This window comes from Pristis pectinata, chromosome 26 (genome assembly GCF_009764475.1).
Source record: "Pristis pectinata isolate sPriPec2 chromosome 26, sPriPec2.1.pri, whole genome shotgun sequence".
NCBI classification, from domain to species: domain Eukaryota; kingdom Metazoa; phylum Chordata; class Chondrichthyes; order Rhinopristiformes; family Pristidae; genus Pristis; species Pristis pectinata.
Genome location: NC_067430.1, coordinates 19345231 through 19359675, shown reverse-complemented (window position 1 = coordinate 19359675; position 14445 = coordinate 19345231). Strand labels below are relative to the sequence as shown.

At 41.1% G+C, this 14445-nt stretch overlaps 2 protein-coding genes across 6 annotated transcripts in view; one reads left to right on the top strand and one right to left on the bottom strand.

Moving 5' to 3' along the window:
- Positions 1-144: 144 nt before the first annotated feature.
- On the bottom strand, positions 145-14391 carry phf13 (PHD finger protein 13). Of its 4 annotated transcripts, XR_007958242.1 has the most exons (7): positions 14020-14146; positions 13361-13398; positions 11317-11418; positions 9578-10193; positions 7132-7359; positions 4210-4293; positions 145-192 (listed from the first exon to the last, which is right to left on the bottom strand). XR_007958242.1 is itself a non-coding variant. In XM_052039151.1 (6 exons), exons 1-5 carry the CDS (start codon positions 14051-14053, stop codon positions 7133-7135), a joined length of 1017 nt encoding a protein of 338 aa, XP_051895111.1. In that variant the 5' UTR covers positions 14054-14146; the 3' UTR covers positions 4362-5957; position 7132. The 4 variants fall into 4 exon arrangements, 3 of the variants coding, with proteins under 3 accessions (XP_051895111.1, XP_051895112.1, XP_051895113.1); XM_052039151.1 differs by lacking the exons at positions 145-192; positions 4210-4293 and adding an exon at positions 4362-5957; XM_052039152.1 differs by lacking the exons at positions 145-192; positions 4210-4293; positions 14020-14146 and adding an exon at positions 14154-14391 and having other exon boundaries at positions 7133-7359.
- The window catches only part of klhl21 (kelch-like family member 21), a 39519-nt gene continuing 32243 nt past the window's right edge, over positions 7170-14445 (top strand). The window contains exon 1 of one of the 2 annotated variants that reach the window (XM_052039147.1): positions 7170-7274. The gene's annotated coding sequence lies outside the window, so the exon portion shown is untranslated. Of the gene's footprint in view, positions 7275-13423; positions 13536-14445 lie in introns of those variants that run through there. The other variant, XM_052039149.1, reaches the window with a different exon arrangement.

Genomic DNA, 14445 nt, shown 5'->3' with positions numbered 1-14445 from the left:
TAAAGGTATTTGAAAGAGTATCTGACATGCCCTTAGGCGACAGAGATGTGGAAGTAGACCGATGGAACACGGTGGGCCATCGGGCCTTCGGGTCCTGACTATCAGTGGCCGCACGGTTCATGTGCCCACCGTCTCCCCTCAGTCAGTGCCATCGCCACCGCCGGGTTCCTCTCACACTGCACATGGTCTTCACTACGCAGTGTGGTTTCCCCACATTGGAGAGAACAGAAACAGATTTACTAAACCTGATGAGCTTCTGATCCCTTTCCATTTGAATTCTGCATCCCAGTGCCACTGCCACTCCTCAACCTGTTAACACTGTTCTAATGAAGGAAAATGAGAGCTCAAAGAGCATCACATATTACAGTTGTACAACCTTATAGGAGTGAACGTTCAATTCAGCATTTTTAGATGGTATCACTCCCGATTTCTACAGTTCTGACTGTTTCTCACCTGACCTTAAATATTTCAACTTTTTTTAAAATAACAGGTTTTCCTATTCATAAAGTTTTCATTGTGAACTTCTGCAAATTGCAATTCTTTGGAATGGCAATGCCCATCCATTTCCATGAACTTCTATTACCCAGGCTATCACTGGCTTCATCTTGCTATAACAATTTATTAGTGAACAGATTAAGGAGCAGGACTACCCCATTGAGCCCCTCAAACCTACTCTGTCATTCAATAAGATCACAGCTCACCTAACTATAATCTCAACTCCACGATCTCACCCACCACCATAACCTTTCTCGCCCTGCTTATCAAGAATATATCTACCTCTGCCTTAAATATTAAGGCTCTGCTTTTATCACCCTTTGAGGAAGAGGGTTCCAAAAACTTGCAACCCTCTGAAAAAAAAATTGACTCAAATCTTAGGTGAGCAACTTATTTTTAAAAAAGGTTTCATTGTTTAAGATTCTCCAAGTTGAGTAAAAACGAGCCCTTCCACATCCACCCAGTCAATATTGTTCAATATTCAATCAAGTCTCTACCCACCTTTCTAAACTCCATTAGATACCATCATACTCTGTCCAATCTTTCTTCACAAGAGAAACTGCCCATGTTAGGTAATAGTCTAATAGGTCTTCTCTAAACCACTTTCAATGCATTTTGAGATCTTTGTCTTTATCTTTAAATATCTCCATAAATTTGTCCCACCCTTCTTTCATTCAACTAATTTGAAACCTTCCACTGGACTAGTTCTGCTTGTATCCTATGCCCTTTGCTCTTTCATATGCCAATCCCTCACACTTGGGATCTGTCCTTTTGCCTTAAAAACTTATTCAAAAAACACCTTTCACACTTACAGGACATCACATTAATACCAATTAAAAAATAAAATGCTGAAACACTCAGCAGGTCAGGTAGCATCTTTCTAAAGAGAAACAAAGGTAACTTTTCAGGTTGAAGACTCTTCAGCAAAAGTGGAAAAGTGAGAAAATGAGTCAGTTTTCTGTTGCAGAGGGTGGGAGGGTGGGGGACCTATGGATAAGATAAAGGGAATATTTCTGATCGGATGAGGCCAGAGTTGCCAAGGTGATTCCAGTATTTATAGAGTTGTCTGATTGAGGGCAGTTAGAGGGAGGGAAGACAAACAAAAGAACATGTAAAATCATGAAATGCAGGTCACAACTGGTGTGTAATAAGAAACCAGAGGAGATGCTGAAAATGCCCAGCAATATCTGTGGAAAGAGAAATAACCAAGTTAATATTACATAAATCACCTTACAACAGAACTGGCCAGTTCCGATACAAACAGAAAAACTTAGTTACCTGAAACTGTTTAGTTTGATATTGATATCCTAAGGTTGTAATGTTGCTAGAAGGTGCTCATGTGGGCCTCATTGTAGGAGGTCACAGACGTATGGGACGGGGTGTGGGATCAAAAATTAAACTGGCAGGCAACTGGAAGCTTTGTAAATTGGACACCCAATATGTGTATGGTTTGTTTATGTCATGAGCACCAAATGCAATACATTAGATTGTAAATTGTGCAAGTGAATCACTGCTTCACCTGGAAGGACTGTTAAGTTCCTGGATAGTGGGAAGAGTAGAGGTAAAAGAATAGATGTTGCATCACTTATGGTTGCATGGAAAAGTGCCATGAGAAAGACAGAGATGGAAGTATGGACCAGGGAGTCATAAAGGGAACAATCCCTTCAGAAAGCTGAAAGGGAGAGAAAGGTGTGTCTGTTGGTGGATCTTGTTTTGAAGGTGGTGGAAATTGTGAAAGATGATCACTGAAAAAGAAGACTAGAAGGATGGAGGATGAGGAATCTTAACCTTGCTCTGGAGGAAGCAGAGGTGTGGGAAGTAGTGAGTTGCAATTGAGGACTCTGTCAACTATGGTAAAGGAGGAAAAAGGTATTGCAAAGGCATCTGTGTGGAAAATTTCATCAGCAGAGCAGTTACAAAAGAGATGGAGGAACTGAGAAAATGGAATAGAGTCCTTACAGGAAGCAGTGTGGGAGGAAATATAGTTAACATCTATATTAGATGTTAGCTAATCTATCCCAAGATGGAGACAAGAGAAATTCAGAAAGGGACGAGTCATATATACACCAAGTAGCAGCAAGAGTAATGACATTTTCGAGTTCTGCATGAATGCAGGAAGCTGCCTCTGTGATGAACCACAAAATGAATTGAGCGATGGAATCCGAGACAGACTGAAATAAGGACTGTTCCAACTTATTCCACAAAAATTTGGGCAAAGCTTCAGCCAAGGTGAATTCCTATAGCTCCATCTATAATCTGGAGAAAGTGAGTGCAGTTGAAGAAGTTACTCATCGTGAGAATAAATTCAGTCAGGTGAATGAGTGTGTCAATGGACAGATGCTAGTTGGGCTTCTGTTGAAGGAAGAAGTGAAGGGTCCTCAGACCAGCTCACTTGGGATGGAAGTGTAAAGGAACTGTATGTGTCTGATGAAGATAAGCAAATTAAACCCATTAAGTGGGAAATTATCAGAGATGTCACACACAGAGTAAAAGGACCAGACAAAAAGATGGAGTCAGAGTAGGAAAAAATAAGTTTAATAGTGCAAGAGCAGTCAGAAACAATGTGTCTACCTGAACAGTCCTGCTTGTGCAGAGAAGGTAAAAGTGGGCCAGGCCAAATTGGGGAATACGAGGCTGGATGGTGTTAAGGGAAGATCTCTCAGTGGTAGGTCATGCCACTAAATTACTTTTTGATAGGCAGGGAATATTGGTGGCCAATTGGTTAACTACAAGGTTCCATATAGAATAATTAGTTAAATAAACAAACAATGGTGTTTGATCAAAATATAGGAGAACCCCTAATTCTTCTTGTAAATTACCATGGGAACTTGAAACAATAGATGTACCCTCAATTTAATCTCTCACCCAAAAGACAGCATTTCCTATGATACATACCTCCTCTACATTGCCATGTCTACCAAGATCATGCAGCAAAATTTGCTTCTTTACCCTTCTCAGGTGACAGTCAAACAAAGCCAAACTAACAACACCTAATATATTTTCCCTTTCATTGCTATATTACTCCTGTCACTACCTACAGTCTGTTACTTTCTCATTGGATGTATGCTAACTTTCAGGGGAGCAATCTCATTAGTCCCACTTCCCACCTCCTTATTTCCTTGTACCCCTGCTTTTTATTCGCTTTCACAGATGCCGTTCAACTCCCCTTTGATTTTTTTTTGCCATTCACTTACACTTGGGTAATTTACAATGGCCAATTAACCTGCTAGCACATCTTCGGGATATGGGAGGAACCCAGAGCACCCAGAGGAAATCCACACAGTCATGGGGAGAACATGCAAAGTCTGCATGCACAGCATCCAAAGTCAAGATAAAACCTTGATACCTTGAGCTGTCAGCTAGCTGCACTAACTGCTGCATCTACTAGATACTCAAGTTTTCCTCTTCTGTGAAGTTGTATGGTAATTCTATAAATGAACCTGTAGTTGCTGGTTGGCTATAACATTGTGGCAGGACTTGCCACCAAGAGCAATTATTTTATACTATTTGCATATAGACATCTACTAACATGAATAATGAATAAAGGCAGGCAATTCTGCCCAATATTTTTTCTCTCGTCAATGCTTGCGTTAATCTGAATATATTAACCATCTGTCAAGAAAGTAATGGTTATGAAAATATCAGCGTACTCATTAAGGGGAACCACTGAGGTTAGGTGCTAAGCATATTATTCTACATCTAATAGTTCCCTACCTGATCTAGGATCTTGCTGAGAAATATAGTGAGAATTTTACTCAGGATCAGCCCCTTGTGCACTTGTTCCTTTGATTTGATTTCCTTCATATGGTGTGAGAAAGGGAAAAAGTATTAACAGATTCATCAACTAAAATACCAATAGTTAAATCTTTATTTACAAAATAACTTCCGATATACACGTACAAAGTTTCACAGAAACAAGGTTTTCTTTGTTCCGCTTTTATAAATCTTCCATGGAGACATTTCAACATTCCCTGCAACATCACTGCACAGTGTCCCTAAATCAGAGACTTGTTCGTCTTGCATGAGAGTCAACTGCAGATATTCCCATTGGGAGCAAGAGCACCCACCAGTCCTTGTAAAGTCACAATGCCGCTTTATAAAAGTCACCCTCATAAAACAAGTTAAAAGGGGTTGGGGGCTAGGATAAGTTTTCCTTCAGAAGAATATGGGAGAAATGGGTTTTAATCACATACCAAGGAACATTTTACAACAATGCTTTACTTTAGTTCAATAGATTTCTGGGACCCTTATGAATTAAATTGTACATAGGTGTCAGATGTGGATTTTCTCTCCTAAAAATGTTGATTTTCAACAGTTCTATGGGGAACAGTCACCTTCCATTAGCTGTCCATCCCAGCTATTTTTTACATCTCAAACCTTGAGAGTGTGTGTGGGTGAATGAATTCTCTCCGGTTAACACACCTGACCCCAACTCTTGTGCTTGCCCATTGTCCAACTATGCAAACATTAACACCAGCAATCACAGACTAGGACTAAAAGTTTAGAATCTTGGCTGATTTTTGATGGGAACTTTTACATTCAAGCCAATGAGCATAGGCTTCCCACCTCACAAACTGAATCTTTTTCCCACCTCCCAATCCTTAACATGGGGAAAATAAATTTAAGGAGGTGGTTTTACTGACAAAGGAGACTACTAGTTCACATTTTTCTTGTAGGGGCAAAATAGGGTGTGGGAATGGGGAAAGAGAATATTTTGACAGATGAAATTTCTATTATTTGAATGTGAGTGACTGAGGGGGCAAATTAATCTTCTGTGCATTAGTGCGAAGGGGACTGATTGTCAGACATCTTTTAGTACTCACTATATCTTTAACTGGATCTTTATCCCCATCGTTACATTTGGCTAGCCTAGATTATTGGTTAAAGTGGAAAGGCAGACAGAAAACCTGATTGGGGAAGAAAGTGGGGTGTGGATTAAGGGAAGGATTCTCACTTCACATACTTCGTCCATCTACAAAAAATGGGCAAAACCTTTGTGCACTTTGTGATTAGTTCTGATAAAATTCAGTATGGAGCTCTTTCCTGTCGGTGACTTCACTAGAGTCAGGATTGAGAAGACCCAAATTGGCAAATATCCGTAGGATAAAACATTGAGAATAAAAATACATGTGCATATTTTTATGGCAATATACATCTTGCAGTATACAAAGAGGGAAGGGTGCACAAGAAAGACAATCCTGTTCATGTATCTAGAAGTACAGATAAAAAACAGATAAAGGCTTGGGGGACACTTAAATAGATGGTGATCTCCTTCTCACATAAACTTTCAGTTTGGTTTACTATTCTGAATTAATTCCAATATATTGCCATAACAGACCTAAAATAATAATAAACAGGTAGGAATTTATTTAATACAGCGCATCTGAAATGAATCTTTAACAGACTTTTCTGCCCAGACTTTTCAACAGCTAACTTTTCAACCAGCAGTTTAATGTTATGGCCTGTAAAACAACACAAAGATGGAAATTAATTCAATGATCATTTAAAAACCTGGCTCTTAAGGATTTTATTTTCTCCTTCTCACTATGGGACATTAAGTTTGATTCTGAGTACCAAATTTTAGGCATCACAAGCTGTGTAAAGTCTTCTCAAAAAAGAAATATTCTTAAAAAAGAATCCCAAGTTACTTTCCCCATTCCAAACCTTTTTAACAATGTCAGTCACACTACAACAAATGAACCCACTCACCACATAATTTTAAACACAGTTATCTACCTTTGTAGAAAGAATATTTAGTTCTGGTTGAATTGTAATTGGTTAAAAGTTTTTTTAATGCAGAAGAGGGCAAATTATTTATTACAAAAAGAGCATTGTTTTCTCTTGTATCAAAGTAACTGTCAAATCCTGGAAATATGAAAAAAAATTCATAAAATGCTGGAAGTACACAGCAAGGCATTCATCCCCTGTGAAGAGAGAAGTTATGGCATCAAGCATGTATCCTGGTCAGAATTCATGACACATTAACCTACCTTTACTGACTGAAATATGACAGAACTGCAGTGTATTTACAGCATCAGGGTTTTATTGCACTGTTAAATGCCAGGCCACTAGTTAAATTCATTACTTATTATTCCCCTTTGACAAATTTAGAGTGCTTTAAGGCTTTGTCTATTGCACTGGGCCCCTTTTGTTTGCTTGAGACTCTTATAACAAAGGACTGCAGAGAAAGGAAGATGGGAATGGTGACCCAAGATTATTGCCATCCTTGCTTTTGTGGATTTTCACATTTCGTACTCAAAAGGGTGGTGGAGTCAGGGTGATAACCAATGGAAGGTTCAGAGGGGAAAAGGAAATGTTGTTTATAGTAGTCAGCATGTTTGCCCCTACTTCCCACACCACCTCACTGCCTATGCCCAAATTCCATTGTGATGGACTAGCCAAGACTATCATTGATTTAATAGTCCTGATCTCACGGGCTCTCAATTGGAGATCATGAGGGTGAACAGAAAGACAAAGTCAAAAAAAGCAGACAATTCTTGCATGAATGGGTGGAAGTCTCCAAGCAAGTCCATCAGTCTCTTTTGTCTTAAAAAGGGCTTTTTTTGCCCCATTATCATCTCAAGATTCTCTTTTCTCTCCCAGATATAAAACAAACAAAGAAAAAGCCTCTGACACCTCAGTCGAGGAAGTGCTTTCTGCAGCCGGTCCGGGACCGGTTTGATCTTCGAATATCGCATTTGGAGTCTCGGCACCTTTGACAGACGTACACCTCCGGGACATTGGACTTGCGGATTTTGGCACAGGACAGGTGGATCCAGGTACCACACTCATTACACTCTATCATTGGCCGTCCAGCAAATGGCTTCATGCAGTAACATGTCACCAGATCCCAGGAATCGTCGTCTGTTCAGGGGAGAACTTTCAAAAGTTAATTATCACAAATCGAGTAACAACATCTTACAATATCCATATCAGTTTCCACAAGGTGAGGAATTCCTTGACAACATTTTTGGATTGTATTTGTTATTATGAATTAGGAAACAAAGCGTTCATTTGTGCATAGCAAGATTTCATATATAACAATGTGATAATAACCAGGTTAATCATTATCATGTTGGCTAAGGGATAAATATCGACTGTAGTGGCTAAGAAATTTTTTTTTACACCAACTCAGAAGGCAAATGAGGCCTCAGTTTGACATCTCATTTGAAAGCTCACACTTACAACAATGTTGAACTTTCCCAGTATTGGCACTGCGAGTGTGAGCCTAGACCTTTTGTTCAAGTGTATGGAGTGGGCCTTAACCTCAAGACAAATGTTGCCTATGCACTGTATTGGGTCCTGCATGATGAATGGTCGCTGACGTGAGGCATAGCAGGGCAGCCAGAAACTTTGAATTGGGGAAATGTTTAGAACCAAATAATTTGCAATTAAGCAACATAATTTGAACAAGACAGAGTTTGACTTCATTTTAAAATTGTACATTAAGCAATGGCTAAAGACATCAATATTTCTCAGTCCTAAATTCAGCAGAACCATCCTGAGTTTGACTGTTTGACCAGACTTCAGCTTTTCTGATGAAAATTGCCCCATCTGCGGAATTGCTTTCATTTAGAACTGGGTTGGGATGACAGCTGTCATATCAAAGAGAGTGCGAGAGCGAGCGAGTGAGCATGATTGAAAGAGTTCCACTGTTCAGATAGATCATGGCTGACCAATTGATCTGCTTTGGTTCTGTAACCTTTAATATGCTGATCCTAAAGTTTAATTGTTAATTCATTACAGTTTTCTATAGGTTTTACATGTCCTTTGTGTGAATTGCTTCCAGATCACCCCTGAACAACCCAATTCTAATGTCAAGACCCGACCATCACTAAAAGAAATAGTTTCTGTTTAATTTCTATCTACCAGATCAAACTTTTTAATCATCGTAAATATTCTGAATAGATCATACATATTCTCAATGATTATAATCCCTTTTAACATCAGAGCTAAAAAGGAATCAAACAAAAGTCTGCCCAATAACCATTCAGTGAAGAAATGGCTTTGTCCACAAATATATAAAATCCTACAAACCAAGAAGGTCTCAAGTTGTCAGTTTGTTGGCCCAAGGGAATGGCCCAAGGGAAGTTAAATTAGTTTTGGTATCAATCGAGGGACAAAGAGATCACTCCTGTGTCCTCTGCTGGAAGGTGTGTGTAAAATCATAATTGCCAAATAAAAGGATTGGATGTGATTTCCCCATGCGTTTAAATGCCAAGTGGCTTAGATTTGTAAATTTGAAAAAAGGTGAAGGATGGGAAATGCTGGTGAGTTCCAAACAAAAATAGATTCAAATCCTAGCAATGGTCAAGAGAAAGAGTTTTGAACATGATTGTCCATGCAGGGAATATGTCAATTAGTTTTTCTAAGAATAACTTCTGAATTCACTGCAAGGTGTACACTAAGTGGCAGGGATTAATAATTTAGTGCACAAATGAGCCTTTTATCCCATGCGTTTTTGTAATTAGAAAGTATTTGCCAAGAGTACTAGCCAAAGATAATAATGAACCAGATCCAGTGCAAAGAAGCAAGTGCTGTCACTAGTTACTTCTAAGTTTATGACATATTCAATTATTGATTCCAAACACAAGAGTCATATCCTGAAGGTCAACAGTCCCTTGCTAGTCCTAGAGATTATAAATACATCCCAAGAATTGATGGGTCACCATTCATCTCTAATTCTGGCAATCAAAAGCAGCCTTTTGTCAGGATGCTTAAGGGTCTGAGACTTGTACTGGCCATTACAGTCTCCTATTATTAATGGTTATGAATTTGTTAATAGTACAGCGTGTTGTTAGTTTTGGTGGTTATTGGTTTGAAAATAATACCACCTATTTGTAGATCTGTCTCTATTGATGGTTACACATGTCACCAATGAGACCCACGACACCTCAAATGAGAACAGTTAACCCAGTCACACCAGGGACATTTCTTGTCCACACAACCCAGTGTCACAGATTAGAATTACCAGCCAAGATAGAGGATGAGGACCCACATTGAGACTGTAACACAGACACACACATCCAAGCATGACAATCAAGTAGCAGCCTTCTATATGGCATTTCTAAAGCTCACTCACCAGAATCCACCATGATGTCCTCATCATTGCCCGTTGTATCCACATCCCTGAACACAACCTGCTTTCCCTGACGGAAAACAGTTCTGTGTCGTTCCACTTTTTCACTTTTTATCGTCTCATTCATCGTTTCTGTTGCAGTGACTGGCACAAAAGAACCGTCCTGGCCTTCACTTGGGAAGTCCGTGAGGGGCTCAGGGGCAAGGGGCTCAGGGGCAAGAGGTACTGTGTTAGTAGGAACTGGTGTTGTGTCCACTGCATCATGGTCAGTGAATCTTGGTTTGGTCACTGGATCCAGATCAGGTGATTCCTGCTTGACAGGTTCCTCGATGCGCGGTTCTTCTATCCTTGGGCCCTCCTCTTTTGTCCTCACCTTGTGCTTCCTCTTCATCTTATCAGACTTCCTACGATTGAAGGCGGGCAGCAGGAAGCCACCGGATTTGTGATGCTTCAGAAATGAGTATGGTTTGGCTCGTTTGAAGCCTGTTAGAGTTTTCCTGCGTTTAGCCTTGGAAGGAACGGACAGTGGGAGGTCATTGTAGCGAAGATCCCAGGGCTCACTATCTGCTGTGCTGCCTGTGCTGTTGGGAGGACTGGAGCTGGTCCGGAGAGGCAAATCCTGGAAAGGCAAAAGGCAACACATCTCATCAGGTCAGAGAATCATGAGGAGGCTGCGTGGCTCAATGGGAAGAACTCTCACCTCAGACTCAGAAGTTCCACTCAAAAAACTTGAGCACATAATCTGGTCTGGAATCTTGAGCTGAATGGAGAAGGGGAGAGAACTACCAGGGATGTGCATCAATCCTCTTTAACCCTTACACAATTACCTTTGAATCTATGACCCTGAATTAGTGACCCCTTTATCAAAGGAAATGGATTCTTCCAGTACACCCTGTCTCTTGCACGATTTTGCAGATTCTAATTAAAAATTTGTCTTGACCAGTTTGGGGGGGGGGGGGGGGGGGGTGGAGACGGAGAAGATAAAGTGTGACAAGCGGGGTCAGAGGGGTGGAGAATGAAAGAGGGAGCCAGTGAGTGGAGAGAGAGGCAGGAAGTGAAATGAGCTGGCCGAGACAGAGGGAGGGTCAAGCAAGGGGGAACAGGAGAGAGAGGGGAAGGGGTGAGGGGTATTAGAGAGAGAGGGAAAGAGGAGGGAGGGGATGAGGAGTAGAGACTGGGGATAGGGAGCATGGGCAGTTGGTTGGCAGAGGGGGAAGAACAGGCAGAAGGATTGGTGGGGGGAAAGGAGGGAGGGCGAAGCTGATTCACCTCAACACCATTTTCCTTCCTCATCCCCACCTCCCTCAATTCTTCTCATAGTCAGAAATCTACAAATCGGTTTCTGTACGGAATCAAGTGTTTGAGTCTTCACAGCTCTCCAGGGTACACAATCCCCAAAATTCACCACTGTCTTCTATTGAATAAATTTTACCTCTTTTTAGTCCTTTATGGCTTACCCCTCATTTTGAGATTGTGACCTCTAGTTCCAGCTTCCCCGCCATGGGATACATCCTCCACTTTCTACCCTCTCGAGCCCTGTAAGAATTTTATTTCAATAAATCACCTCTCGTTCTTCTAACCTCCAGAGAGCTGGACAACTCACCATCCCAGGAACCAGCTTGAGAAATCTCTACAGCAAATATTTCCTTTTTATTGGTAACATTACTAAAACTTATACACGGTACTAGAGATGTGGTCTCATCAAGCTGTACATAAATTGTAGTAAGAATAGTTAAACTCACTTCCTGAGGGCAAGGGATGTACCCAGCGTAAACCAACACAAAAGTGCAGAATTTGTTGAAATCTTCCACTGTTCTGCTCCTCTTATCAGCCGGGGAGTAATCCTGGAGAAGATGCAGAAAGGGAGATAGGGGAAGGTTAGCAATGAATTTCTGCAACACTAAACCAGTGGCACTCTGGGTGTGTATTGGTAGTCACGAGTCTTAACACATATTTGTGATTCTTGTTGACTGCATTTGTCCCTACCTCATTAATATTCCAAACGTTCAGCATCAAAACAATCGCCATTTCTAATCAATGAGCCACAGTTTCTGCCATTATCTAGTTTAAAAGATAGTGTTTTACAGGGATGATGTGGCTGTGGGATGCACGGTAGGGAGAAGGCAGGTTCTTGCTTTGGGTCAGCCACAAAATTTCATTACTGTGTCACAGTGGATGAAGTTTTCAAACCGATTTCAGTTAAATGTGAATTGGATTCGGTGCTGGTGCCTGCAGGACGTTTTCTGTTCGGCCCAAGAAGGGTCTCGACCCGAAACGTCAACTGTCCATTTCCCTCCACAGTGCTGCCTGACCTGCTGAGTTCTTCCAGCACTTCGTTGCTCCAAGAGATCTGGGCAACTGTCCATTTTCTTCCAGTAGATACTGCCTCACCCACTGAACTCCTCCAGCATCTCCTGTCTTGCTTAACATGTCCAGCTCAATGAGTTTAATCACAAAGAATATGATTAGGTTTTAGTAAAATGATTCTAAATGCACAAAGTAAAATAAGAAACTGTATTGGAAATCTGCTTCACTGTGCGATTCGTAATTAAGTGAGGAATAACAGCAAGGAGTCTGAACTCTTGATTTTCTCGGTGAAATGTGGAAAAGGGCACCTGGCGACATCAGGGACTGAGAGCCCGATTAAACCTCAGGCCAGCGTCCGGAGTGATGGCACCCTATACCTGCACAACATCGTGTTTTATCCTCCTGTGCGTAATTTAGAATAGTGCAGAAGTGCCGACTTCTACACCAGAGACACGCTGATTTTCCTCAATTGTAAAATGCCACCAACATCGAAACTTCTCGGTCTAAACCTTATATACAGCTCCACAGATTGAAAACAGAGCTCCCCTAGCAGACATCCTTTCCCATCAAATCTCACTTTTAATGCTTTCCCGAGGCTGACCTGCTTACTGTTAACACTCGGTCATAGACGTACGTACACATTTTACACGGTGGGAATTAACTAATCCAAGGGGGTCCATCTTATCCAACAGCTCCGAGTGACTGTACAAACAAAGGGGCCGATTCATTCTTGTATATTTTAATACAATTTATTAGCAGTAAAGCTTTATATTTAACCGTGAATTAAGAGCCCACCCAGAGGCACGACCGAATTGATTTTTTAAAAAAATACATTTAAGTAGGGACACTCAGGCATTGGTGAAATTAGTCGAGATAGTGACGGGCGGGGTGGGTTGGGAGCTCGGGGCTGACGGGGGAAGAAGCGGAGGTCGGTGGATTGCGCGGACCATTAACTAGGAAAATAAGATTATTATTTTCAAAAAGGAGGGAAAGACAGGAAAAGGGAAGGGTCAGAGGCAAGATGGCGAATATTCATTATTTTTTTAAAAACACACAGGGATTGGCGACCTCCGAGGAGCAGACAGGCAGCAGACATTTGAAGGGAGGGCATTAAAAACTGATTTAAAAGGGAAACATTCCCCCTCCCTCAACAAATCCCTAACTTCAGACGGGCGGGAATAGAAGGCGGTGGGCGACACGTTATTGCCAACATATCTGCTCCGATTAATAAGGGGTTTAAATATATATGCAAATCAACAAGATGGCGCAAGGCGCTGTACTATACTCCGAAACCTTTGGGTCTGAAATTTATCCGGCTGTCGACGAAAATCGACAAGAAAATTAATCTTCAAAGTGGAATTTCTTGATATAAATATATTTATATATAAAAAAAATCAATCTTAAACACAGGGAGATCCCGGAATCTTCTACCGCCCCACCCCCAACCTTAGTGCTGTTTAAATCAGATGATAATCTTACCTCCGAGTCGAAAGTTGAAGGCGATTCAGAATCCATCTCTATAATTAAAAAGATATATAATTATAGACTTTCCCTCCAGTGAAGAGATTTGTGCGAGAGAAGCAGATCGTCCTGCCAAGAACCGAAGGAGTTCAGGGTTTGGGGGGGAATCGCCATGGAGGAGGAGGAGGTGGGGGTAGGTCAAACTTAGAAGTTACCCGAATTTCCTCAACCTTTTTCTTCCGTTTTATTCCCACATGTGTTAAATCTAATCTTAAACGGGAATTTAATCGCGTTGGGAGCATTTCGAAAGCCTGATCGTTTGCAGTCAAAGCAACGAGCCCAGATTGGCGTGGAGTGCTGGGCAGGATCTGCCACCAGAAACCTCCTGATTTAAACACAGGAAAGTGTTTGCACGCGACTAAAATTTAAAAAAAAGACTCGCTACTGATACTCCGAACCGATGTTGCCATTTCTCTCTCTTTCTCCGATAAACGTATACTAGATAAACGCTGGTCGCGCCTCCGATTAATTAAAGATAAAATCCCCCAAATATATACGACCGTGGTCTGATTTTTGCCAGCGATTTCCCAAAAAGGTTCTATATAAGGGAGAAAGAAAGTTTTGAATCCTTTAAACAGCATTTAAAAAGGGGGAAAAATCCAGGATCTGGAGCCCACCTTGGAAAGATTCCCTGGCGGTGCGGTTTGTCATTTGTGAATAAAGATTTTCCACATTCGCGGCTATAACGGTATCCTTGCAAAATTTAATCGGCTTCGGAGGAAGAAAATTATAATTAAAAATAAATGGATACCTTTCTCCTGTCCGAATGATACAATGTAACAAAATCCTGATGTCAACCCTTAATCTTCATGCAAATGAAGCTCCTGCCATTCGATTCCCAGCCCGAGGGGGGAGGGGTGTGGGAAGCATCCATTAATCTTCTTAAAACAGTAACTAAAACAATCGCATTCATACACATATATTAATTATTTTCTACTTAGACTTGTGTAGATATTATTCTGTTTACTGTCGAACTAACAATTCTAGAGAAACACGGAGTCTCTCCTTCGCCAATACCCCTTCCCTCCCTCAGTTTATGTTCG

Excerpts from the sequence above, each read along its gene's own strand:
- phf13 (XM_052039151.1), bottom strand. The coding sequence starts at position 14,053 with ATGACAAACCGCACCGCCAGGGAATCTTTCCAAG. Across the intron at positions 10,194-11,316 it reads ACATCCCTTGCCCTCAGGAA|GATTTGCCTCTCCGGACCAG; the intron begins GTGAGTTTAACT and ends TTGCCTTTCCAG. Across the intron at positions 7,360-9,577 it reads GGACATCATGGTGGATTCTG|ACGACGATTCCTGGGATCTG; the intron begins GTGAGTGAGCTT and ends TCCCCTGAACAG.